Source organism: Macaca nemestrina, chromosome 7, assembly GCF_043159975.1.
Source record: "Macaca nemestrina isolate mMacNem1 chromosome 7, mMacNem.hap1, whole genome shotgun sequence".
NCBI classification, from domain to species: domain Eukaryota; kingdom Metazoa; phylum Chordata; class Mammalia; order Primates; family Cercopithecidae; genus Macaca; species Macaca nemestrina.
Window position 1 is genome coordinate 169,818,717 of NC_092131.1, and position 26,721 is coordinate 169,845,437.

Below are 26,721 nucleotides of genomic sequence, written 5' to 3' on the forward strand. Positions count from 1 at the left end.
GCTGGAAGAATTGTCTTGGGCTACACATAAAATACACTAACGATAGCTGATGAGCTTAAAAAAAATCGCAAAGCATATCTCATAATGTTTTAAGAAAGTTTACTTTGGACCGCATTCAAAGCCGTCCTGGGCCACGTGCTGCCCTCAGGTTGTGGGTTGGACAAAGCTGATCTACTCAGTAAGCTCGGCTCCCTACACAATACCTTCCTTTCCTCACCATGAAGGTTATGGCTGCGGTCAAAATAAAAGCTACAAAAGTCTTCCTTCCTGGTAAAACTAAAGCTGAAGTCTTTGATCATCATATTTTCTTTGTCTTTGTCATAAAACCATATAACTTAATGATAAGAACCACGTTTTCTCGACATAGTAACTTCCCTTTTATTACACAATGATTTCTGTGTAACAACCCATCATGCCCCTCTTCCAGCCCCTCCCCTTTTTGCCCTGCTTCGAGAATCTACAGAACTGAGTGTAGTGTTTGGTTGCAGTGATGAACTGAGCAGAGGTTTGGAGCGTGCTTCTCCTCCTCCAGTCCTCTGTAGCACTCATGTGTCGCCATACCTGTGGCGTCCTGGCGTTTGCGTGGGTGCCCCCTGGTGTTTGCTGCTCCTCCTGGTTTGCAGTGATGCTTCTGTTCTGGTCAGTGCTGTGGAGTGTGGCCTTGTGTATGTCTCAGGCTGTCGAGGTGTCCCAGCGTCTGCTTTTGCATTTGCCTCTCCGGGGTTCTGTGGGTTTCACAGACCGTAGGTGAGTTTCGACGCTCATTTCCGGACCTGTGATATCTATACCTAGATGAGCGATATGTTTTTGATTTCACTTCTACTGACAGGGCAAGGCCGGGTCTCTGATTTCTCGTGGGGTCTCTTGCTACCCAGAGCCCGGGACGGCAGTGTGTCGCGCCCTGGCTGTGGGTGGCTGGCAGGCAGGTGATCCTGAGCGGCTCCCAGCCTTCTGCAGGAAGCTGGGGTTCAGTGGGTCCTGTGTGCATTCCCGTGTGGGAGGTTGTTCTGAAGCCTGGCGGCTCGGCTCTGCCTTCAGAGCCTGGAACCTCTTGACTCCTGCTGTGTGTGCCCATGTGAGTTCGGTTTTGCACTTGAGGAGTTTCCTTGTGTACTCTCAGCTCCGCAGTCTAATTTTTAGCAGCTTTTTTTTTTTTTTTTTTTTGAGACAGGGTCTCACTTTGTCACTCAGGCTGGAATGCAGTGGTGTAATCTTGGCCTCCCAGGTTCAAGTGATTCTCCTGCCTTAGCCTCCCAAGTAGCTGGGACTACAGGTGTGTACCGTCATGCCCGGCTGATTTTTTATAGACATGGGGTTTCACCATGTTGGCCAGGCTGGTCTTGAACTCCATTTCAAGTGATCTTCCCACCTCGGCCTCCCAAAGTCCTGGGGTTACAGGCATAAGCCACCACCTGTGGCCGCTTTTTTGGTTACATCGTAGCCTTTCTTTCTGTGCTTGGTGCAGATTGTCGGGGTGGGCGGGGCAGGGGTTGCTGTTGCTGGTTGTTTAGCTCCTCCGCTCATCTTGAGCTTTTCCATATACGTGTTCATGGTGGGGTTAAAAAAATTCCTCTACAAAATACTTCAACTACTGTGGGTAAGAGGTTTTCTAGTCCAAGTTTTAAAAATACATAAACTGAGAAGTTACTTTATCTATTTAAATAATACTTCAAAGTGAGTTTTATTCCGTGTTTAATAAGACTTTGAAATTCACTCATTTTGAGGGGTTCTAAGTGAAAATCGTTTTTCTGCTGTCAGTTGCATGCTGCCATTAGTCACCAGGTTGACCCAGAATTGTGTGGTTTAGGTCTGGGCAGCGTCCTGAACAGCCTGAAGCAGACGGTGGTGACCCTGGCCTGCAGCGCGGGCCTGCTGAGCACCGTGCAGTCGGCCGCCCAGGCCGTGCCGCAGAGCGGCTGGTCCGTGCTGCTGCCCAGCGCCGAGGAGCGGGCCCGGGCACTCTCTGCTCCCCTGCCCCGCGCAGGTGGGCTTGGAGAAGGAACAGGAGAGGGCATGGGTCACGGTGCTGGGAGGGGATGGCGTTTCACTCAAATTGGCACACACTTTCTATTTCAGTTTCAGGCAATGACGTGAACATAAGTCGAGGTTGTCAATTCATGAGTGATCTTCTGGTGGGCAGCTTGGTGGCTGCTGGAGGGTTGGAGTCAGCCTTACACGCAGCCATTACTGCAGAGATCCAGGTATGGCCTTGGAGGCACACGTGACCTGGTGGTGCTCTGAGATCGGAAATACCACACTCACACGCGAAGAATAACTGAAAACAGTAAAACTGAACTTGTCTCATATCCAAGTTTTTTTTTTTTTTTTTGAGACGGAGTCTCGCTCTGTCGCCCAGGCTGGAGTGCAGTGGCCGGATCTCAGCTCACTGCAAGCTCTGCCCCCCGGGTTTACGCCATTCTCCTGCCTCAGCCTCCCGAGTAGCTGGGACTACAGGCGCCCGCCACCTCGCCCGGCTAGTTTTTTGTATTTTTAGTAGAGACGGGGTTTCACCGTGTTGGCCAGGATGTTCTCCATCTCCTGACCTCGTGATCCGCCCGACTTGGCCTCCCAAAGTGCTGGGATTACAGGCTTGAGCCACCGCGCCCGGCCCCAAGTATTTTTTTAAACTCTTTTACGTGCTAACTTAAACAATTATTGAGATATGATTTAATTGTGCAATCCTGGGTGTTGTCTGTTTCAGTGAAGTTAACAGGTAACTTGTTCATCATGTAGACTGTTCCCGTCACCCGGAAAGATCCCTGTGCCCCTTGGCACTCACAGCCGGGACGCTCCCCTGCCCTCAGATGAGATTCATTTTCCTGCTCTGAGTGTTGCAGCAATGTAGCTGCAGAGGCTGCACTCTTTCCTGCGTTGCCTTGGAGAAGGATTTTCGGATTCACTCACACTGTTGTGTGTCTTGTGACTTGGTTTTTATTATTGGGAAGTTTTCCATTTTATAGGTGCAGTGCTGGTTGTTAGTTCATTCTCCTATTGAAGGACATTTAATTGTTTTTTGTTTTTTGTTTGTTTGTTTGTTTGTTTTGAGAGAGGGTCTTGCTCTGTCACCCAGGCTGGATACAGTGACCTGATCTTGGTTCACTGCAGCCTGGTCCTCCTCGGCTCAAACGATCCTCCCACCTCGGCCTCCTGTGTTGCAGGGACCACAGTCAGGTCACGATGCCCGGCTAGTTTTTTGATTTTTTTGTAGAGACAAGGTTTCACTATGTCGCACAGGCTGGTCTCGAACTCCTGGGCTCAAGTGATCCCCCAACCTTGGCCTCCCAAAGTGTTGGGATTACAAGCGTGAGCCACCGCGCCCAGGCTTTCTGGGTTTTGGCCGTGTAGAGCTGCCACGATTGTGCTGTGTCCAAGTACGTCAGTGAACATATGTTCTCCCTTAGGGTAAACACTTGGAGTGGAATTTGTTAGGTCCTGGGGTAAGTAGCTGTTCATGGTTTCCCAGAGTGGCTTTGCCGTTTACACTTGAACCAGTGTGTGTGAGAATTCTAGCTTCTTGTCCTCACAAAGCAGCTGGATGCTGCATGTGTGGGGCGGATCCCATGGGTGTTTGTGAGAGCCAGTAGCAGGGTTAAGGATTTTAGGGACTTCACAGAAGGAGGCTGGAGAGCATCAGCAGAGGCCGCCTGGACCTTGGATCTGTAAAAAGAAGACACTGAAACTGCACAACTGAGTTGGGGTTTCCAACAGGGCAGGTGTGGGCCTTACATGGGTAGGTGTGTGCGGTGGCACACACAGGCTGGGATAGCTTGGCCCTGGGGTCAGGGCTCAGCCAGCCTGTGTGCCTTCACACCTGCTAATGAGATCCCTTGTAAACAGTTTTCGTTTATGAATTCCAGGATATTGAAGCCCAAAAAGAAGCACAGAAGGGAAAAGAAGTTGATGAACAGGAAGCGAATGCCTCAACATTTCCTACAAGCAGGACGCCATTGGATAAAGACCTTGTTAATACAGGAATCTGTGAGTCTTCGGCAAACGGTGTTTACCTCTGGTTCAGCTCATACAACAGCTTCTTAGGTAAATCGTATGAGCTGTATTTTGTTGTGTTGTGTTGTATTGTATTATATTGTATTGTATTGTATTTATTTACTTTTTTTTTTTTTTTTTTTTAAGGCAGAGTTTCGCCCTTGTTGCCCAGGTTGGAGTGCAGTGGTGCAATCTTGACTCACCGCAACCTCCACCTCCCGGGTTCAAGCGATTCTCCTGCCTCAGCCTCCTGAACAGCTAGGATTACAGGCGTGTGCCACTGCACCCGGCTAATTTTGTAGTTTTAGTGGAGACAGAGTTTCTTCATGTTGGTCAGGCTGGTCTTGAAATCCCGACCTCAAGTGATCCGCACGCCTTGGGCTCCCAAAGTGTTGGGATTACAGGCATGAGCCACCACGCCTGGCCTATTTATTTACTTATTAAAGTTTTTTTTTTTTTTTGAGACGGAGTCTCGCTCTGTTGTCCAGATTGGATTGCAGTGTCACGATCTTGGCTCACTGCAACCTCTGCCTCCTGGGTTCAAGCTATTCTCCTGCCTCAGCCTCCTGAGTAGCTGGGACTACAGGCATCTGCAACCACACCTGGCTGATTTTTGTATTTTTAGTAGAGACACGTTTTCAGCATATTGGTTCAGGCTCGCCTCCAACTCCTGACCTCAGGTGATCCACCTGCGTTGGCCTCTCAAAATGTTGTGATTACAGGCGTTAGCCACTGTGCCTGGCCTGTATTGTGTTTTAATAGGTGATTATTGGTTTTCATATTAAGATAGTGAAATCCAGCACAAGGATCTCAAAAATCTGGTGATGGAAGGAATATTCTGAAAATTACGTAGTACAGATGTTAGGATAAAGAGCAGACCCTTTTCAACATAGGTGAGAGGAGAATTTGGAGGGTATGATGATATTCAAAAGTTTTTCACAGAAGAGAAATTGAGGTGTGCAGTAAACATGTAAAAAGATTCTTAGTAATAAGCACGTGGATACAAATAAAAATCATCATGGAAGGTTATTTTTAAAACTGGTTCTATCATTGCCTCACTTTATATACTACAGAGTTATACATACTACTTTGTAAGGTAATTTTTCTCTTCGAAACTAAAGTCCTTGTGAAATACTGGTGAGCATTGTTCTGGAAGGCCGGACTAGGAGGAGGTGTGAAGAAGTCGGACTCAGCCTGCGGACAGAGGCTAACCTTGGCAGAAGCGAAAACGGTCAGGCAGTGTTGTCTGAACATGATCGTTCAAGAAGAGCGGAAGAGCAAGGTGATTTGTGAAAGAGATTTATTAGACAATGAAACACATTTATACCTCTATTTCATAAAAGTCTGCAGTTTGTAAACTCGTGCTCCTGATTTTTGTTTCTACACATAGAGAAAGCAGAGCCTTGGCAGGTTGGATCAGGCAGCTGAGCACAGAGCAGGGAGCCCTTGGCAGTGGCCCCAGCTCTCAGCTGGCCTGTTCATGGGGCCATGGTAGGTCTACAGCGTGGGGTGGGCCTGCAGCGTGGGGTGGGCCTACAGAGTGGGGTGGGCCTGCCGTCCACAGCCAGAAAAATGAACTTAGTGGACACAAGTGCTGGGATTACAAGCATGAGCCACTGTACCTGGCCATTATTACACTTAATTTGATGTGGTTTTTTGTTTGGTTTGTTTTGCTTTTTTCCCCTGAGATGGAGCCTCACTCTGTTGCCCGGACTGGAGTGCAGTGGCGGGATCTCAGCTCACTACAGGCTCTGCCTCCTGGGTTCAAATGATTCTCCTGCCTCAACCTCCTGAGTGGATGGGACTAAAGATGCGTGCCACCATACCTGGCTAATTTTTGTACTTTTAGTAGAGATAGGGTTTCACCATGTTGGCTGGGGTAGTCTTGAACTCCCAACCTCAGTTAATCTGCCCGCCTCGGCTTCCCAAAGTGTTGGGATTACAGGTGTGAGCCACCGCACCTGGCCATGTTTATTAAGACAGCTAAGAACATGTTGAATTGCACCTGTGGCTCCACTGGTATCCTGGGCAGGTAGCTTTGTGCTGTCCACACAGGTTGTCTCCTGTGTCTTCATCTTCGCTGCGTGTGACTTTTTGGTTCTTTTGGCACGTGGGGTCCCGTATGGGACATTGGTTCTACAGTTGATTTATAATAAGGATGTACCTACTAAAAAAATAGAATAGAAACAAACATAGTTATCACCTCACCAAAATTTTGGAAAGTAGAAAAAGAAAAATGCATTCACAGCTTTTCAGTAGCCGATAGTCCAGACCGTCTTCATAAGCGTGGATAATGTGTCCGTCTCCCACACCGATAGACCCTGTTTTCTCACCTTAAGTGTTTGTGATGGAAGGATTCTTGATGTGTTGACTTGGCGGATGCGGTTCTTGAACAGTAGCTTATCTAAAGATTGTAAGAGACTTTTGGATACATTTCATGTCCTTTTTTCCCTTGGAAGACCTGGGTTGAAGAAATTGCTGCTTGCCAAAAATAAGCTGTGAAACAGATTTCAGAGTAACTCTTTAGTTACATGCCGGCCAGGAGCCACAGAACACCATTTCCATTTGAAAATAGAGCGCCATGAAGTTTTTGTAAGTAGTGAACCCCATCAGAATTACACGTTTTGATTATGGCTCTAAATTTTATATGAACGAAATAAATTAAAAATATCACTGTATTGTATTACCGTCTCTTGCTCCTTCAGGTGTAGCTTCTACGCTAGATTCTAGCCCTGTTTCTTGTGTTACAGTGGGGTTATCCAGGCAGGTTATCAGGTAGTGAAGCTGAAAGGTGATGTCGAATGGTGTGGTGAGCCCAGTGGGGGCGCATCCTTGTGTGTGTGATGAGGGCCTGTGGGTTGCTGTGGGATTCCCAAGCCCTGGCTCCTCTGTCTCCTGCTTCTGTCCTTACTCACACTGTTGGTAGTTTTCTGGTGTAAGCCACAGGGCAAGTGGGATTGACAAGCCTGCTGTCACATTAGGAACCTGAGTTAAAGGGGAGCTTGAAAGCATGTCTTCCTTCGCCTTTGATGTTGTGCAGAGAGCCACTTGTGCGCCTGGCTCAACGGGGCGGGTCTGGAACCAGGCCCCGGTTTGGCTCTCCTCCCCTCCATGTTGCCCTGTCCTGTCTGATTTGCTTTCACACTGACATGAGTTACTTTCCTCGGCCTCCCAAAGTGCTGGGATTACAGGCATGAGCTGCCACGCCCGGCCAGCAGCCTTTGAAGTACTGGGGTCCACCCAAGCTCCCAGCTGGTCCCTCTTTATCCCAAAGGACCTGCCACCATCTTTGGTTTCCAAAGCCCAGCGGGGTCCAGGCTCTTCAGTCTCCAACCACTTTGCATTTCTTTTCTGCTTTTCATTCATGGAGATAATGATTAACTTATTTTTCAGCCTGGGCATGTCTTTTTTATTTACTTTATTTTTTATGTTTATTTTTTGAGATGGAGTCTCACTCTGTCACCCAGGCTGGAATGCGGTGGCGGGATCTCGGTTCACTGCAACCTCCAGCTGCCGGGTACGAGTGATTCTCCTGCCTCAGCCTCCTGAGTAGCTGGGACTACAGGTGTGCACCACTATGCCCAGCTAATTTTTACATTTTTAGTAGAGAACGGGATGTTGCATTATTGGCCAGGCTGTTCTCCTGGCCTCAAGTGATCCTCTTACCTCGGCCTACCAAAGTGCTGGGGTTACAGGTGTGAGCCACCATGCCCGGCCTTTATTTACTTTCTTTTTTTATTTTTTATTTTTTTTCTTTTGAGACGGAGTCTCGCTCTGTCGCCCAGGCTGGAGTACAGTGGCCGGATCTCAGCTCACTGCAAGCTCCGCCTCCCGGGTTCACGCCATTCTCCTGCCTCAGCCTCCCGAGTAGCTGGGACAACAGGCGCCCGCCACCGCGCCCGGCTAGTTTTTTGTATTTTTTAGTAGAGACGGGGTTTCACCGTGTTAGCCAGGATGGTCTCGATCTCCTGACCTCGTGATCCACCCGTCTCGGCCTCCCAAAGTGCTGGGATTACAGGCGTGAGCCACCACGCCCGGCCCTTTATTTACTTTCTATATCTCACCTATTACTCCTGCAGGTTGCAGAAGAGAGGATGCCCTCAACCCTAACTTCTCCAAACCATTCCAAAGGGGACGTCTGCTCCACGTCAACAGTGTTGTTGTTTTTAAAGACCATCTGTCTGTCTAGATGCCAGATTATAGCAAAAGGATGTCAAGGGAGCGATACGAATGCAAGCCTGAGAGTCCTGGAGAGAAGGTGGCAGAGCTGCCTTCCGAGGTGGTCACTCCCTCAGACCCTGCCCTTCCTGCCTTGTTCCTCCAGTTGTCAGATTGGCTGTTGGGGCCCTCACGGGGGAGGACGTGAGGCTGGACTGGGAGGGAGATGGAGAAGCTGCCAGAGGTTCTCTGGGATCCAGAATTGAGGCAGCAGTTCCAGCCAGGTCTGGAGGTGGGAGCTGCCCCCCAGCCCCCAAGGGAATGGTACCGATTCCAAAACGTGGCGAGAACTCCCTGGTCGGGAAATGGAGGTGTTTGCTCCCTTGAATCACCTGAGCCCAGGCTGGAAAACCCAAGGGGGAGGATGAGGCCAGCTCACTCCAGCTCCATCCCCTCCCTTTAACCCTGAGCTGGTCAGCCTCCCAGACTCCAGTCCCTTTTCCTAAGTGCCCTCCCTGCAGAGTCTGCACAGAGCCGCGCTCCCTCGCACCAGCTCACCCCGTACTGTCTCGTCTTTCAGCAACCCCATGGGTTTGAACTTGAGATGATTCATTTTCCTAAAAGCCTCTTCGCGCTGAGGGAAGGCATGGGTGGCTCTGCGAGTTTTGAAGTGAGGGCTGCCTCTTCTCAGAGCTGCTGCGAGGGCCGGGGCCACCCTCCCAGGCGGTGTCTGTGGGCTGGGCAGCAGCTTTGCAGGCAGCCTGGGTCATCCCCACTGGTCTGGGAGGCTCAGGGACACCAGCTCCTACTCCTGATAGGGCCAAGGCACCTTCCTCACCTAAGAGCTGACTGTCTTGAAGAGTGGGCACAGAGGAGCCGGCAACCTGGGCGGTGTAGGCACCCGGGAGAACATGTGCAGCTCAGTCTCAGAGAGAAGTCTCCCCCAACACAGCTATTGTAGAGATGGGGAAACGGGGCCCAGAGGAAAGGGGGCGTGCCCAAATCGCCAGGCCTGGAATGTTTTGAGCTTTGGGGGTGGATCTCCCAGGAAACGTGTTTTATGGCACCGCCGCCTCTGGTCACCCACCCCGAGGTGTGGCGGGCCTGGACAGCCAGCTTGACTGAGGGTCAGGCTACTGAAGCCAAACCTACTACTCAGGAAGGAGAATCAGACCTTCTCCAGACACAGTTCAAATCTGAGGACTCCCTTCTTTGGGCCTCAGTTTCCCCACCTGAATTCCAAGAACCCTTCTAGCTCCTACGTTCTGCGCCAAGCATTTCCTCTGAGCCCCAGTCAGCCTAGAGGACCAGGGCTACATCTTCCTTGGACAGAGACCCACCACAGGGGCAGCAGGAGGTAGGGGTGGGGGTGGGCAAGGTTCCTGAAGGGAGGTGGAGCTGTCATCAGAGATGGTGTCCGCAGGCAGTGGGTGTGTCGTGGCTCTGCTACTACTTGCTGGGTGACCCTGTGCCATTTCTTTCCCCACTCTGGACCTCAGTTTCCCTATCTGTTCTATGGAGATGAGATGCCTGCCTATGTATTTGGGGACTTGGATGTGTGTGTGGGGCAGTTGCAGTGTTTCTTAGGTGTGGTCCTGGGGCAGCCTGCACCACCCCATAGAGATTTCCGGGCCCCACCCTAGGCTCACAGGACCAGAGTCTCTGGGAATGAAGCCTGGGAACTTGCATTTACACAGGCATCCGGGTGATTCTGACATGATTGAAAAAGCACTCATAGTATGTGGCAAGTTCTTTATAAAAGGTAAATTCATAGCTGCCTTTTACTAAACATAAATCTCACCTTCCCTTCCTCAGTGAAGGACACACACCCCAGTTGAAAGTCACTGTGCCTTTCCAGATGCAGAATCTGACCTTTCCAATAAGATTCTGTTAACTGTTGCTTTCTGTAGTTTGTATTCCAAAACAAGGGGAATAGCTTTCCATTTTTTCAATATAAATGTTGAAGTCGGATATGCTTTTTCAAACTAGACACACACACAGTTCAGAATTTCAGCTACGGCTTCCTCTCAAATTATCAGCCCATTTCTGCCAGGGAGCAGTTTTTCCAGACAAGACCCTGGACAGAGGCTGGTGGGGCCCCCTCCTCATCAGAATCACTAGATCATGACTGACCCCTAGACGCGGCTTCTCTGCTTAACTGTCAGCCCGTGGGCTGGGATGTGACCCCCAAAGCTGCAGCAGAAGCTTCCGCCCATCCTCGGCCCCCCTGTCATGTGTGGGGAAAGGCCTGTTCCTTGTCTTCTGAGCCCAGCCGGCCTCACAGGCATTCAGCAGATTGGAAAGTGAAAGCATGTGCTGTGCTTGGCTGGGCTCTCCTGCGCCCCTTTTTGGGGTGAGGCGGAGTGCATTCCAGCCGCAGCATCCCTGCTGTTTATTCCCACCCCTCATCCCCACCCCCATACACACTCACAAGTACAAACACAGGCACAGTCACGGACACACACCGCCCTGGACAGCACCATTTCCAGCCTCGGCAGTGCAGTCTCCTTACAGGAAAGTTAATGAGACACTAAAAAAGGCTCAGGGGACAGGGAGAATCTCTGTCGAGAAGAGGCTCCTACACCCAGTTCTGTCTCTGACTTGCTGGGGGTCCTTGAGAAAGTTGCTTTCCCTCTCTGGTCTCAGTTTTCTCAGCTGAGAAATGGGGGAGGGGGCGGGCCAAATGGTCTAAGGTTCTGCGAACCTCCAAGTCAGAGCCCATAGCCGGTGGTCAAGATGAGGGAGAGGACCTCAGGGTCAGCCGAATGCCTGAGAGGCAGGACAGGCCCAAAGGTGAGCAACCTGAGCACATCAGGTGGGCTCAGAGCTGGTGCATGAGCCCCACAGCCTGCAGAGCAGCCCTGGGCTCAGGAGCCCGCTCACACCAGCCCAGTGGGACTGCAGAGATACACAGTCCAGCCTCTCCTGTTGCAGGGCTGGGGCCTGGGAGCTGCAGATTCTGACCCCACAACTGCCTTAGACATGCCAGATGAGCTGGGGCAAGACACACCCCTCTCTATGAAATGAGCAGTCAGTCCAAATAGATGCACTAAAGAACGGGTGTGGGACGGACCCAGCTGTAGCCTGGGCTACAGACAGGCTTCCAGGGTACTCAAGCAGCTGGCCTCTGGGGTAGCAGCCCCGGGTGTGAGAGGCAGGACTCAGAATCTAGGCCAAGGAATCCCCTCTGGAGAGCCCGGGCACTCTGCAGGAGGGGCAGCAGGCAGCAGGTGCACCAGGAGCATGTTTCACAAGGTGCCCCATGTTGCATCTGTTCAGATAGGCAGTGAGTTGGAAAGTGGATGCAGTAGGCAGGGTGGTGGCTGCTCCCCACAGACAGGAGTCCAGCCCAGTACCACCTGAGTCCACCTCTGTCCTGCTCAATTGGGTAATCCATGTTCTGGGCCCTCTGGGCCCACCCACAGAGGGAGGGCTTTGGGGCGACCAGGTGAGCTGGCCCTTGTGGGAGGATGTAACCGACTCCTGAGCCTGGCGAGCCTGGCAGCCTGGCGCCAGCATCCCCACCCCCACCTCTCCAGCCCCCTCATTCCCTGATCCTCCCATCCGCCCCCTGCCCCAGCAGTTTCCTCTGCTCACGCTCATCTCTTTTCCTGCTCCCAGGCTCGCCTGGTCAGTGTCCTTCACTCTCCTCTGAGTCTCCCTCTTTCCAAGCCACCTCCACTCTACTTGACACATTCTCCCTTAAGACACCAGAGTACACAAGCTCAAGTCCCTGCATCTCACCTTTACTCCCAGACATGGGAGGGAGATGACATGAAGACACAAACGCCACTCGGCAAGAGATCTGGGGTACACAGAGGGGCAGATCTGAGGCTGTGGAAGCTCCAGGAGCTCCCTGCAGGAGGCTGCATTTCAGCTGGCTATTGAATGTGGCTCTGAACTGACACCTCTCCTTGAAGCTCCAGACCAGGAGCCAGCTGCCAGCTGGACCCTCCATTTGGTGCCTCAGAGAAACCTTGCACTCTGTGGGTCTAACTCTGAACCCAGAAAAGCTCCGCATCTCAGCCCTGTCTCTTCTTAGGGAAAGCCTATGACCCAGTTGTGCACCACACCCACATTTGAGTCAGGGGCTCCTGCCCCGCACTGTGAGCGCTCTGGATAAGCCAGTGCCGAGGGGGAAAGAGCTCTGAATGCCAAACCGTGAGTTTCAACTCCACCTCCAGCTCTGAGAGCTGTGGGCAGGGAAGGGCGCTAGTCCAGTGTGCTGTGGAAAGACCAGTCTGCCACTGTATGGCACATGGATGGTGGGGACAGAGTGCGGGTGGAGAGAACAGAAGGTGGACAGGGCGGGGGAGGAAGGGACATGGCTGTAGCCATGGAGATGGGAGGACAGACAGGACTTGGTGGCCACTTGAATGAACCAAGGGAGGAGTCTGGAAGAGACACCCAGTTTTGTCTCAGATGTGTGGAGCGTGGGATGCTGTTCATTGATCGAGGGAGGAGGAGGAGGAAGAGGTGAGGCATGGGAGGAGGTAACTGAGCTCTGTCATGAATGTCATTTGAGGTTCCCAGGGAGCGCCAGGCCCGCCAGCGCCTTCACTGCTTGGGCCGGCCCTCGAGGTGCCTGTGCTCCCTGGCCCTCTCGGCTCCCACTTTGTAGCTGTCAGCTGCAGTGGGGGACAGCTGCTCAAGGGCCCAGCATGTCTGTGTGTTTAGCCAGGGGACTGCTGCATGGCCCATGCCGAGCAGAAGCTGATGGATGACCCTCTGAACAAAACCCGTTACAACAACTTGATCCGCTGGGCCACCAGCTCCTCACAGCTCATCTCCATCGAGACGGAGCTCTCCCTGACCCAGTGCATCAGTTGGTATGTGCAGAGGACACGTGTGGCTCAGGCTCAGGTGAAGAGGCAGCTCATGCCCAAGCCCCAGGCAATCAGCGTCCAGAGGAATGAAATGACTAGAGTTGACTTAGACTCACCAATACGTGGTGGGGAGGCTGGAGGAGGGTCCATGAGGTTTATAGGTTTCCAATATTTAATGCGGTCATGGTTTTGTTAAAGAAGAAACGAGGGTGGGAGCGGGATCAGCACTGGCTAGGCAGCCAATGGGCCTCCATAGACTCTGCTCCGCTGAGTCTCCAGCACGACCATAAGCTTCTCCTCCTCATCCTCCCAGCCCCGCCCTACTCTCTCCCCCAGCTTGCTCAGCAGGTGACCTTACCGGCTCCCTACTTGTTGGGGGAAATAAGAACCAGACTGGGGGAACTGACGGGTACAGAGGCCCAGGTGTAGGGGCAGGACCCAGGGCAGTGCAGTCCCTACAGAGCCACGAGGGTGAGGGTCTGGAGAGTGGGCATGGCTGCTGCAGGCATGGAAAGGAGGCGCAGATGGCGGCACTCCCAGGGACCACCGTCAGGGTCTCCATATGTGGATGTGTGCAGAGGTGGGTGCTGAGGGAGGGGGTGCAGGGATTTCCTCACCTTCTCTCCACTGCCTCTGAGTTGGAGATGTCAGAGGGAGCCATGGCCCACTGTAAACTAACACAGTGTCCCCACCCACAGTGTTATTACCCCTCCCCTGGAAGCGGCTCTGAGGGGAGCAGTCATATGTGGAGAGTGCAGGGTGCTGTGTCCAGCCAGGGGAAGGAGGACACCAAGGGGGTTGACCCTCCTCTGGCCAGGTGGCTGCCTTGTGACACACCAGCCTCTCTCTCTAGCACAGTGGCCCCCACACACCCAGCCTGTCAAACCTACAGCCCTCAAGAAGGCTTTGGCCAAATGAATGAACATCTCCATCTCCTAGGAGGAAGCACAGCTGAAGGATGCGGAGGGCAGTAGAGTTGTGGATGCTCCGCCCCCTCTCCCCACAGTCGGACCGGAAAGAAGGGGGCTTTCAGCCAGGCTCACCCAGGCTGGGGTCTGTCACTGTCCAGCTATTGGCTTCTTGCTTAACAGGTGAGCCCAGCTGCTCCGGTGCACCTGCCACCCTAGTGAGGGTGAACCAGCAGGCGAGTGACATGTCTGATAGTTTGGGGTTACAGGAAAGATTAGGCTGTGGGCTGCTGGGCCAGGAAGGGGTGTTTATTTTTAGAGTTTATCTACTGACTTGACCAGGGAGGGTTATAGGTACAACCAGTTTAAAGATGGAAATTTTGAGAGAGCAGACAGGGACTTAGTGCTGGGTAAGGCAAGCAGGCTTGTCAAAACAGCTCTTTTGGGGAGGCCAGAATCCTGTACCAATGTCGTCAGCAGGTTCATCAGCTGCTGGGGGAGTGCCGGACAGGGTTAAAGCACAGGAGAACTTTCTGGATGATAGGAATGTTCTATATCTTCAAAGGAGGTGGGATACATGGGTAATGCATTTGTTGAAATTCATCAAAATATATACCAGATCTGTGCATTTCACTGAAGATAAATTATACCTCAAATTAAAAACATTTTTTAAAAGAGAGATGGGCCAGACGCAGTGGCTCATGCCTGTAATCCCAGCACTTTGGGAGGCCGAGGCGGGTAGATCACCTGAGTCAGGAGCTCGAGAGCAGCCTGGAAAACATGGTTAAATCCTGTCTCTATTAAAAATACAAAAATTGGCCGGGCGCGGTGGCTCAAGCCTGTAATCCCAGCACTTTGGGAGGCCGAGACGGGTGGATCACGAGGTCAGGAGATCAAGACCATCCTGGCTAACACGGTGAAACTCCATCTCTACTAAAAAATACAAAAAAAACTAGCCGGGCGAAGTGGCGGGTGCCTGTAGTCCCAGCTACTCGGGAGGCTGAGGCAGGAGAATGGCGTGAACCCAAGAGGAGGAGCTTGCAGTGAGCTGAGATCCGGCCACTGCACTCCAGCCTGGGTGACAGAGCAAGACTCTGTCTCAAGAAAAAAAAAAAAAAAAAAAAAAAAAATACAAAAATTAGCCAGGCATGGGGACACAGGCCTGTAGTCCCAGCTGCTCGGGAGGCTGAGGCAGGAGAATTGCTTGAACCCAGTAGGCGGAGGTTACAGTGAGCAGGGATCACGCCACTGTACTGGAGCCTGGGCAACAGAGCGAGACTCCATCTCAAAAGAAAAAAAAAAACAGACAGATGAAGGTTCTCAACTTTCACTAAAGGCAGAGTAGCTTGTTATAGATTAGCCTGCCCCCAAAAGCAGTTAGAGAAACTGGACCAAAATGTGCCCCCACCACCAAAAACAACTGTTTGAAGGTAATTGGAGACCTCAGTCAGAACTTGAGTGACCAGGCCTAGGAGGTGACCTTGACAGTCTGTAGTGCTTTTCCGACATTTGGTGATTGGTAAACACTAGAGGGCTAAGAGGTTAAGAAACTGAGTCTGAAGTGGTGGTTAAGAGGCTGGAGAGCCTAGCTGAATGTGTGGCACTCACAGGGCTGAAATGACCTCATGAGAATTTGGGTCCCAGTAAGGAGATGGGACCTTGGTGGGAACCCTGGAAGGGTCACCCCTAGGAGTCCAAATGAATAAAAAATAGGCCAGCCCTCACAAAAACTAAAACCTGCTTTGAACCAGCTTAGTTCCAAACTAGATGAAGGTGATCTGCGCTTACTCCAATTGTGTGCCATAAAGTCAAAGTCAATACTCTCTGGAGGCAGATAAAATTTTACTAGCAATGCCATAAGACAAGACGAGACTAAATGAGAAAGAACAAGAAAAAAAACAATAGAAACATACAAGAAAAAAACCAATAGAAACATACATGTAAGGAAGATAAGGAAGAAATATTTTTTGTTATTTTTTTTTTTTGTTTTTTTGTTTTTTTGTTTTTTTTTGGAGACGGAGTCTCGCTCTGTCACCCAGGCTTGAGTGCAGTGGCACGATCTCAGCTCACTGCAACCTCTGCCTCCCAGGTTCGAGCGATTCTCCTGCCTCAGCCTCCCAAGTAGCTGGGATTACAGGCATGCGCCACCATGCCCGGCTAATTTTTGTATTGGCCAGGCTGGTCTGGAACTCTTGACCTCAGGTGGTCCATTCACCTCAGTCTCCCAAATTGCTGGGATTACAGGCATGAAGCACTGTGCCTGACCAATATTTTGCCACAATTTAAAATAAATAATTTTTTTTTTTTTTTCAGGTTTGGGCTCAGACTATATTCTAAACAGTCACATGGCAGCTGACTCTTCTCCAGGCCTTGCTGCCGGGTTTTACATGTTTATTGTTTTTGCCTTCTTGTCATGTGCTCGGTAGATGGCAGCTTCCAGGTGCTCCTAAGGGGCCAGAAAAGAGAGTGAGAAGGCACGGAGGCTGCCAGGTCATCCCCCTCGGGGCCTCACCCTCATCAACTCCCTCAACTGGGTCTCCTGCAACTATTGGGGGGCCACCTCGGCCACCGCTTTGCCCTGAGCTTCCTGCTGCTGCAGCTGGGCAGAGCCTCCTTCTCAGAGGCCAGCTGCTGATAGGCGGCCACGTACTGCTGCAGGGGACCCAGGGAATGGTCTCGCTGCTGCTGCAGACTCTGAGCCTCTTGGCTCTTCAGCTCCACCTGCAGGATGGGCGTCAGGGTAGGCAGTGGCTGGCTTCCAGATTCTGGGCCCATAAACAGGGTGGCGAGGGCACAGTGGGGCTCTGTTATCTGCCCAGGCCCCTGGCCCCTGGCCCTTGGCCCCTTCCTCCAGGCCTAAGTGACTGCCTCCCTTGCCTAGAGGCCCATGCCTCCCTCCCCAGCCTCAAATCTCACACCCTTCTTCCCATCATTGAAGCTGTAGGCCACAGACTGGTGGAAAAGCAGAGGGAGCCAACCACCATCTGCTAAGTTGTGGTGAGGTCGTTCTGTATGATCTCCAGGGTTTGCAACCACCTCCGCCTGCTCCCCCAAAGCTCGGCCTTCCGCCCCAGCTCCCCCAGCCTCTCCTCCAGCTCCTGCAGCCTCACCTCCTGCTTCTGCATCTTCTCCTCCTGCTGCCACAGCCTCGTTTCCTGCTCCCGCATCTTCTCCTCCTGCCTCCGCATCTTCTCCTCCTGCTCACGTATCTTTTGCTCCTTCTCCCATATCACCTCTTCCTGCTTCCACATCTTCTCCTCCTGCTCCCACATCTTCTTCTCCTGCTCCCGCATCATCTCCTCCTGCCTCCACATCTTCTCCTCCTGCTCCCCTAGCTTCTTCTCTTGCCTCCACATCTTTTCCTCCTGCTCCCACATCTTCTTCTCCTGCTCCCACAGCTTTTCTTCCTGCTCCCGCAGCATATCCTCCTTCTCCCCCAGCTTCTCCTCCTGCTCACACATCTTCTCCTCCTGCTCCCACAGCATATCCTCCTTCTTCCCCAGCTTCTCCTCCTGCTCACACATCTTCTCCTCCTGCTCCCGCATCACCTCATCCTGCTCCCGTATTATCTCCTTCTGCTCCCGTATCTTCTCCTCCTGCCTCCATATCTTCTCCTCCTGCTCCCGCCGCTTCTCCTCATGCTCCCGTATCTTCTCCTCCTGCCTCCATATCTTCTCCTCCTGCTCCCGTAGCTTCTCCTCCTGCCTCCGCATCTTCTCCTCCTGCTCCTGCCTCCTCTTCTCCTGCTCCCATATATTCTCTTCCTGCTTGTGTATCTTATCCTCCTGCTCTCGTATCTTCTCCTCCTGATTGTGCATATTCTCCTTCTGCTCCTGTATCTTCTCCTCCTGCCTCCACATCTCCTGCTCCCGTATCTTCTCCTCCTGCTCCCGTATCTTCTCTTCCTGCTCCTGTATCTTCTCCTCCTGCTCATGCATCTTCACGTCCTGCCTCCAAATCTTCTCCGCCTGCTCCCACATCTTCTCTTCCTGCTCCCGCCTCTTCTCCTCCTTCTCCTGTGTCTTCTCCTCCTGCTCATGCATCTTCTCCTCCTTCTCCTCCTGCTCCTGCCTCTTCTTCTCCTGCTCTTGTATCTTCTTCTCCTGCTCCTGTATCTTCTCCTCCTGCTTGTGCATCTTCTCCTCCTGCTCCCTTATCTTCTCCTCGTGCTCATGCATCTTCTCCTCCTGCTCCCGTATCTTCTCCTCCTGCCTCCACATCTTCTCCTCCTGCTCCTGCCTCTTCTTCTCCTGCTCCCGTATCTTCTCCTCCTGCTTGTGCATCTTCTCCTCCTGCTCCCTTATCGTCTCCTCCTGCTCATGTATCTTCTCCTCCTGCTCCCTTATCGTCTCCTCCTGCTCATGTATCTTCTCCTCCTGCTCCTGTATCTTCTCCTCCTGATCATGTATCTTCTCCTCCTGCTCCTGTATCTTCTCCTCTTGCCTCCAAATCTTCTCTTCCTGCTCCTGCCTCCTCTTCTTCTGCTCCCATATGTTCTCCTCCTGCTCATGCGTCTTCTCCTCCTGCTCATGCATCTTCTCCTGCCTCCACATCTTCTTCTTCTGCTCCTGCCTCTTCTTCTCCTGCTCCCGTATCTTCTCCTCCTGCTCATGTATCTTCTCCTCCTGCTCCCGTATCTTCTCCTCCTGCCTCCACATCTTCTCCTCCTGCTCCCGCCTCTTCTCTTCCTGCTTCTGTATCTTCTCCTCCTGCTCTTGCCTCTTCTCCTCCTGCTCCCGTATCTTCTCTTCCTGCTCCTGTATCTTCTCTTCCTGCCTCCACATCTTCTCTTCCTGTTGCTGGTACAAGCGGTTCCACAACTCGTTCTCTTCCACCTGGGCTTGGAGCTTCGCAGACACACTCTGCAGCTCCTTACCCAGGTGGTCAGCCTCCTCCTGCAGCTGCTGCTGGAACAGTGAAAGTGTTGGTTTGAACCTCAGAAGGAAACAGACTCATGGGATAGTCATATAAATGTAATCTATCAAACAATGGTTTTCACCCATGATCCTTTAAAATATATATTTTTAAGCCCTAACTCTGAGATTCTGATTCCCCAGGCAGGGCCCCACTTTGTAGATTTTTAGCACACTCTAGAGGATTCTATGGTGGGACCAGAACAAGGGCCCAAATATTCCAGCTCTTGACTGGAGCCTCCCCATAGCCTGCATGATCCTAGACCATGGTCCCAGCCGGACGGGGATCCCACAAACCCCGGGGATGTAGCTGCTTGCCTGTGGCAGCAGGAGCTTGGCCTTCTCCAGCTTCCTTTCTAGCTCCTTTACATTGAGCTGGATCTCAGACTTCTCAGCTTCTACAAGTCGAAGTTTTTCTTGTAGTTCGGCATTTTTCTCCTTCAGCTCATCATCGGTTATGCTACGACCAGAGGCAGTAGATAAAGGAATGAACGAAGAACAGAAAGGACTGCTTTGGTGATCAACCCTCTACTTTCACCCCACAACCACAGAACCGTGGCATTGGTTGGGACCCCAGGAATTTAAAGCCCCAGGTGGCAGGCCAGAGAGAAGACATGAGTTGCCTGAGGCTACCCCATGAGTCAGTGGCACAGCCGGCACTAGAGCTTCCCTGTGCACACATGAAAACCTGTATGAGCCTCTCACCATGCTCACCTGTACCCCCACCTCCCAGCACACCCCCCACGCTAAGAGCCCCCAGACCTCCCATCCCACCATCCCCCATCCTACGTGTTCCTGTACAGTTCCAGACTCAGGGCGTCCCTCTCCTTTGTTAACTCCTCGATGTACTGCAAATAGAGAAAGGTGAAGTCAGGATAGAGCAGGCAGAGGAGCGGCTGGCCGACCAGGAACAACAGCCACCGTGACCACTCCACACACCACTCCCCACTCCCAGTCACACCTCACATGCTCTCAAGGCACTTCCAAGCCCAGGGTCTCCTTTGGTTTTCTTTTTTGTTTTGTTTTGTTTCTTTCTTTCTTACTTTTTCTTTTTCTTCAGGCAGAGTTTGACTCTTGTTGCCCTGACTGGAGTGCAATGGCGCAATCTCAGCTCACCACAACCTCCGCCTTCCGGGTTCAAGCAATTCTCCTGCCTCAGCCTCCCGATTAGCTGGGATTATAGGCATGTGCCACCACACTCGGCTAACTTTGTATTTTTAGTAGAGATGGGGTTTCTCCATGTCCATCAGTCTAGTCTTGAACTCCCAACCTCAGGTGATCCGCCAGCCTCGGCCTCCCAAAGTGCTGGCATTACAGGCATGAGCCAGAGCACCTGGCCCTCATTTGTCTTTCAAAGAACTCAGTAAAGGTGGAAGGGACAGGGAAAGAGACTGAATTCATAGCTGGCTAGCAGGGGCCCAGAGACATCAGATGGTATTGCTATTGTTCTTACTGTTACTACTACCACTGTTGGAACCTTTACTGACTGCTTCACCAGGCACTGCACTAACAATCCCATTTCATCCTCACAACCTCCACAGGAGACGGTTACCATTATTACCTCTATCGTATAGATGAAAAACATGGGGTATTAAGGGTTAAGTGCTTGCCTAAGATCACGTAGAGCTGGGATTTCAACACCCAGGTATATCTGATTCTCTAAGCCCATTCTTTCACTGGGGGTAGGGGCAAAGATAAGAAGGAGGAAATTAATCATTTGTTGACATTTTGAACGGATGATACATTCGAATCATCCAAAACTCAGAAAGTACAGAAGGGAAATATCTCCCCCCAACACTGTTCCTCTCTCCTGAGATGTTTATGATCCTTACAAACATGTTTATTGTATATTCCCATAATACATACACACACATACGTGTTCCCTCTCTCAACACAAATAATAACATACTCAAGCTACTCTTCTGTACCTTTACGGTACCAGTATCCTAACCGCCACTTGGGACTTGTCCAAGGCCACAGTGAAATATGGGCAGGGCGGGCACTTGGCCTGCGAGCTCTATGTCCAGTGCTCACTGCCCACGGCGCCCCCCAACTCACCCACAGCAGCCGACTCAGCCCCTGTCAGCCTGTAACCACCACACACAAAAGCAGCAAGAAATGGCCATGCTGTTTTCTGGGCAGGACACTCCATCCTGCAGAAGGGACTTTTAGGCTCACTCCTCCATCTTTGAAGCCGGGTTCCCAGGGGATGGGGCAGGTGGTTGGACTCACCCTGTCAGCCTTCTTCTTCTGTGTAGCGACAGCAGAGAGATCCCACTCTAAATGTCTTGCAAAATTCCATGAATCATGCAGGCGGCCGACCAGATGCCTGCAGTCTCCTGGAATGAGAGACATTCAGATGCGGCCCAAAAGATTCCCCCTAAAGGCCTGTCAAAGTGCCAGGTTGAAGGATGACCGGGTGCCAGATTCCCACCTTCCAACTGCTGGACAGCACGCTGGCTGTAATAGAGTGCCGTCTGAAGCTCAGTTTTCTCACATGTAAGGATTCGTATGGTATGAACCTGGGCCTTTGGGAGAAAAGACAAGCAAGTGCTGAAAGAGAAGCAAAGAAACCTCCAGAGGACAGGAGGGAACTTCACACCCTCCACTCACCTCTAGCTCCCTCCTTAGGGCTTCCTGATGTTGGTGGCTTGCCTTCTTTTCCTATAGAAAGAGGAAGACAGAGCTCTTACTAGGGGGAGGCAGAGATGGCACAGCAAGAGACATGCCCCCAGAATGGCACCACTGCCCCAGGACAGGCCCACCCATGGGACCAGGTTATCAGGGACCCTGTGTGGACGGGGTGGGATCCGGGGGGTGAGCCTTCTTCCCCAGGCTGGGAGTGGGCAAGAGGAGACTGGGGCCTCTACGGCTGAGTGTCCTCCAAACCCAGCAGTCATGTGAGCAAACAAAGAAATCACGTTACTTCTTCCAGCTGGGCTCGGTTCTGTTGTTTCTGTGGGGAGAGTCAAAGGAAGGTGACTGAGGGTGGCCCCTTCAACTCTATTCCCCAGGCCAGGAAGCAGTAGGCAGGGGCCAGGGATGGATTTTAAAGGTAGTTCTCAGACCCAATGGGAACACAAACTGGTAAACTCTCCTCAACTCCCAAAGTAAAAGGACTTGAGTCTTTGTTGGTTTTTGCCCACAGCCACAGAACTCAAAGTCTGAAACTAGATTCTCTCAAAAAGACAGTCACAGAAACCTTCAGAGATGGAGTGTGAGAAGAGCCCACCCTTCTGCCAGCTTGTGATTTAGAAAGGTGCATTCATTCAACAAACATTGACTGAGCACATACGGGCCAGGGACGGTTCTTCACAGCGCAGATATAGGACGAAAAAGGCAGATAGGAACCCTCGGTCCCGAGGTTTCCATTCTAGTGGGCCTTTAACTCTCGGACTCTCAGAGCTAACAGACACCTCTGATACTCTCTAACTCTACCTCAGGAAACGCAAGCCCGAGAAGGAGAGTTTATAGCAGGCCGTGGACTAGGGATTCACATAAAAACAACAATGATAAATCTCATTTAAACTTCACCAATGTAGGTAAAACCACACCACTCCTATTTTACAGATGTGAAAAGAGAGGCCCAAAGAGCTCAAGGAATTTGCCCTCTATCATATCCCCAGCAGATGGAGAGGATTCAAACCCAGAATTCTTAAGCAGTGCCTGGGAGTTCTTCCACAATCTTAACAGTTACCCTCCACCACCCCTTGGGCCCTCTGTCCCCAGGAGCCTCCCAGCCAAGACTCACATCCTCAGGTGAGTGGCAACCACCAGAAGTGGTTGTCTCAGGGTTAGCACCATTATTTATGTTCTTCGTTTTGGTGTCGCTTGCTCCTGTACCAACACTAGGGTTGGCCTGGGGATGGTAGTCTCTCAACTGTGGAAAGGAAGAGCAGTGATACTCATGAGAACTACAAGCTCCTACAGTCACATCCTGCTTTAGTTTCTACAAAATACTCTTATGCACCATCTGATTTAATGCCACCAACAACTGTAGGAAGTGTTGTCACAATCACTTAGTGACTGAGAGGGATTGATACCATGGCTGAATAGAAGGCACTAATGGAACTGAAACTCAGTCTTCTGACTCTGAGCTCTGGGATTTTGCCACAAGTCAGCAGCTGCCAGGGACCAAAACCAGAGGCAAAGGCAGAAAAGCAAATATTACATAGGCAGGCACTGTACACCGTGTGGTTTAGAGTCATACACCCTCACACGTCTGTTAGTGTGAAGAAGTGCACCACTACCTCTCAAACGTTTATATTAATGTATGCTCATGGCAGAAGGCAGCCTTTCTGTGAAACCTGGGAACTTAACACAAAGAGGACAACCCAACCCTCATTTCAGAGAGAAGTCTTGTATACTCTTATACATCTATGTGACTGTCACCCCTAAGTACATTAATGTTTTGTCTCTCAGTAGACTCAAAGGAAACTGATGCTTCAGAAAGATGCCCCATATTTATCCTGTGGCACTCAAAGTACCCCAGGTGGAGATGAGATGAGGAAGATTCAAGCTGTCAAGTTCAGTTTCCCAAGATCTGTTCCACAGAAGATAAGGCAGATCTCACTCCAGCAACCACTGACTGAGGGGCACTCTGGTCCCAGAACAATGCAGAATTCAAGTCTGAGGTGGAGAACTCAGAAACAATGTTCGAGTCTCTCTGGAGAGTAGAAGCCTGGGAGAAAATCAAACTAAACCCGTTCTCCCGTTGCCACCCAGAGACACCGTCAATGTGTTGAGCTCATGGGGGAGGTGAAGGCTTTTCACACTGTCAGCGTCTGTGTTAAGGAAGTAAGGCAGCCTGAAACCTCTCTCTCCTACGTCCCACAGTCCCCAATCTCCTTCCAGCTGGAAACCTGTGCTACAACCAGAGGAACCAGAAATGGGCAAGAACACTTAGGGGACTGGGTCCTAAGACCAAAGACCGGTCTCGTGGCAGTAATGACAGTTCCTAGGGGGACTGCGACATCACTACATTCCACTCCTCGGTGGAGTGGTGGGGGGGACACAGGAGTGCAATGCCCAAGTTGCCGCTTTGAGATTGGGGAGTGGGGGTCACAGGATTGGGACCCAGGTCCTTGGAGATGCAAGCCCAAAGAGCCCAGGGAGGTCAGGCTTTGGGTGGCGGGAGGTGAGGGCCGAGTATGGCGCGGGGAGCCCCAGGAGTCACCTGTCCAAAGTGACCAGGGGACAACCGGTGAGGGCAGGTTCTAGGGCACCCAGGTCCTTGGAGACGTGAGCCCAAAGAGCCCAAGAAGGTCGGGTTTGGGGTAGCAGGAGGTAAGGGCAGAGTATGGAGTGGGAAGCCCTGGGAGTCACCAGCTCAAAGTCACCCTGGGGTGGCTGGTGAGGGCAGGGGCAGGACTCACGAGGGGGTTGGGCTGGCTCACAAGATTTTGGTGTGGGGAGCCCAGGGGCACTGGGGGGTTCCCAGCCTGGTGTGCCTCAGCAGTGGCAGAGACTCTGGCAGCAGCTTGACTGTCAGAGGGCGCCTGGGGCTGGGTTGGGGTGCCACAACCTGGTGCGTTTTACCTTTTCCTTGGCCTTGGCCAATTTGATCGGTTGGGTCTCTTTGGACATCATGGGATGGGTAGGGCGGTGGGGTTGGGGCCACATCAGCACAATCCAGGCGAGGACAACTATACACCTCCAGTCACCTACCAGGTAGCTGTGTGACTGAGCTAGAGGAGGCGTAACCAGGGGCACACTAGAATGCAGATAGGGGCGTGGCCTTAATGCTTCAAGCCTATTGGTCAATGAGAAAGATGCAAGGGAAAGGAGGCGTGGCCAGACAGCAGTGTGTCACGAAGGACCTGTGATGTCACAAGGAAAGCCGCCCATGTAACTGCTGTCCCCGCCCAGTCTAGGAGAGGGGCGGGGCTGGCTTTCACTTTAAAAACTTTAAAACTTTATTACCTCAATTGAAGTACAAATCCTATTGAAATGGAAATTTTATAGTGTGCTTGATGATTGATAAACCAGACTATATTATCCAGCATTTCACTAAGATAAATAATCACAATGATTTCTCTTTTTTGGAAAAACTTTCTCTTGTTCTCCTACATTATTGTTAAGGATTTTTTGTTTTTTTAAAAAAAACAAAAAAAGGCCGGGCGCGGTGGCTCAAGCCTGTAATCCCAGCACTTTGGGAGGCCGAGACGGGCGGATCACGAGGTCGGGAGATCGAGACCATCCTGGCTAACATGGTGAAACCCCGTCTCTACTAAAAAATACAAAAAAAAAAACTAGCCGGGCGAGGTGGCGGGCGCCTGTAGTCCCAGCTACTGGGGAGGCTGAGGCAGGAGAATGGCGGGAACCCGGGGGGCGGAGCTTGCAGTGAGCTGAGATCCGGCCACTGCACTCCAGCCTGGGCGGCAGAGCGAGACTCCGTGTCAAAAAAATAAAAATAAAAATAAAAAAAATAAACCAAAAAAAAAAGAAAATAAGAAACATGTCTAATATCTTTAAAAACACAAAGCTTGTGAGCCAGGTATGGCGGCTCATGCCTGTAACCCCAGCACTTTGGGAGGCTGGGGTGGGTGGATCACCTGAGTTCAGGAGTTCAAGACCAGCTTGGCCAACATGATGAAACCCTGTCTCTATTAAAAATACAAAACTAGCTGGGCATGGTGGCAGGTGTCTGTAATCCCAGCTACTTGGGCTGAGGCAGGAGAATCCCTTGAACCTGGGAGGCGGAGGTTGCAGTGAGCCAAAATCATGCCACTACACTTCAGCCTGGGCTACAGAACAAGACTCTGTCTCTAAATACATACACACACACACACACACACACGGACACACACACACATACACACACACACGGACACACACACACACACACACGGACACACACACACATACACACACACACACACACACACACACATGGAAAGCTTTCCATTTAATAAGCACTCAAAGTTCTTTACAAGTTTAAAACAAATACAGGACCCTCTAAAGTAAGGCTAAATGCTAAGTGATGGGGGAGAGAGAAAGGACATAAATAACTGTCACTCTCATGAGGTTAATCACTAAATCCTATTTTTCTAGAATCACCTGGCCTCTCTAATCCCTGAAAATGAAACTGCATTTCTCACTCGATGCTTGGCTATGACTTGCAATCATGAAAACCAAGAGTTGTGTTCTGTCACTGTGTAGTGCTTGCTACCTGGGATCAAGGGTTGACTTTTTCATGATTTGCTCCATTACCTGTGTGCTGCTTATCCCAGACCAAAGTAAGCTTTTTTCTAAAGTTCTACAATTTACAGTTAGTAGATAAGAGTGCTTCTCAAAAATATAGTCTCTGAACCAGGAGCACTTGGGAATGTCTTATAGATGTAAATTCTCAGGCCCCTCCCTAGACCTGATGAATCAGAAACTCTGGAGTAGGGACCAGCAATCCACGCTGCAATAAGCCTTCCAGGTGTTCAGGAACCGCTGGCATACAGCAGGTAGAAAAATGTGTTTCCTTCTGTAGGTCCAAAGCCAGGGATACTATATGTTCTGTCTCGATACAAAGCAATGACATGCGATTAAAAGACATAAATCTCCTTCCTACTTCCACCCTCCAGCCAATGTGTTTTATTTTTACAAGTTCAAATAGAAAGTGAATGGCAATCAGAGATTTCGTCTAAAAAGTATGTTTACAAGTATCAGTTCTCATCCAGCCTGATCTCATCCAGTATCATTTATATCCTCTTACATGTAATATTGTAGAAAAGGATCTTCACAATGTAAGACTCAGGCACACTAGGAGTTCTATGATGAAAGACCAACTAGATCTGAATGTCCAAACTTACTAGAGAAGAAAGGTGGAATTACTGGCTATATTTTCACATCGCATTCAACAGGAAATTAAAGTTTTGAATTTGTTTCACCTTCATCCTTCCAAGTTAATAGAATTAAACCAGAACACTCCATTCTCCCAAA

The 26,721-nt window shown here is 51.0% G+C and overlaps 2 protein-coding genes and 1 pseudogene across 22 annotated transcripts in view; 2 read left to right on the forward strand and 1 right to left on the reverse strand.

Annotated features, from left to right (window-relative positions):
• The window catches only part of LOC105470215 (E3 ubiquitin-protein ligase HERC2-like), a 74,177-nt gene that overhangs the window by 26,224 nt on the left and 21,232 nt on the right, over positions 1-26,721 (forward strand). For 11 of the 20 annotated variants that reach the window (XM_071067194.1, XM_071067192.1, XM_071067189.1 and 8 more), the window contains 2 exons: positions 3,858-4,035; positions 4,132-6,665. In XM_071067194.1, the coding sequence (XP_070923295.1) occupies positions 3,858-4,035; positions 4,132-4,238 (285 nt within the window). In that variant the 3' untranslated portion in view covers positions 4,239-6,665. Of the gene's footprint in view, positions 1-2,076; positions 2,202-3,857; positions 4,036-4,131; positions 6,666-22,359; positions 22,519-26,721 lie in introns of those variants that run through there. The other 9 variants (XR_011606225.1, XR_011606221.1, XR_011606222.1 and 6 more) reach the window with 9 other exon arrangements.
• Positions 5,473-12,817, forward strand: LOC139364154 (uncharacterized; annotated as a pseudogene).
• LOC105497506 (golgin subfamily A member 6-like protein 6) lies at positions 16,186-25,180 on the reverse strand. Of its 2 annotated transcripts, XM_071067187.1 has the most exons (10): positions 24,328-25,180; positions 22,541-22,669; positions 21,716-21,745; positions 21,403-21,453; positions 21,224-21,317; positions 21,022-21,128; positions 19,579-19,637; positions 19,108-19,249; positions 16,987-18,780; positions 16,186-16,322 (listed from the first exon to the last, which is right to left on the reverse strand). In XM_071067187.1, exons 1-10 carry the CDS (start codon positions 24,409-24,411, stop codon positions 16,260-16,262), a joined length of 2,553 nt encoding a protein of 850 aa, XP_070923288.1. In that variant the 5' UTR covers positions 24,412-25,180; the 3' UTR covers positions 16,186-16,259. The 2 variants fall into 2 exon arrangements, with proteins under 2 accessions (XP_070923288.1, XP_070923289.1); XM_071067188.1 differs by lacking the exon at positions 21,716-21,745.

Excerpts from the sequence above, each read along its gene's own strand:
- LOC105497506 (XM_071067187.1), bottom strand. The coding sequence starts at position 24,411 with ATGTGGCCCCAACCCCACCGCCCTACCCATCCCATGATGTCCAAAGAG. Across the intron at positions 21,746-22,540 it reads GTTGCCACTCACCTGAGGAT|AAACAACAGAACCGAGCCCA; the intron begins GTGAGTCTTGGC and ends CTCTCCCCACAG. Across the intron at positions 19,250-19,578 it reads CTGGAACTGTACAGGAACAC|CATAACCGATGATGAGCTGA; the intron begins GTAGGATGGGGG and ends CTCTGGTCGTAG.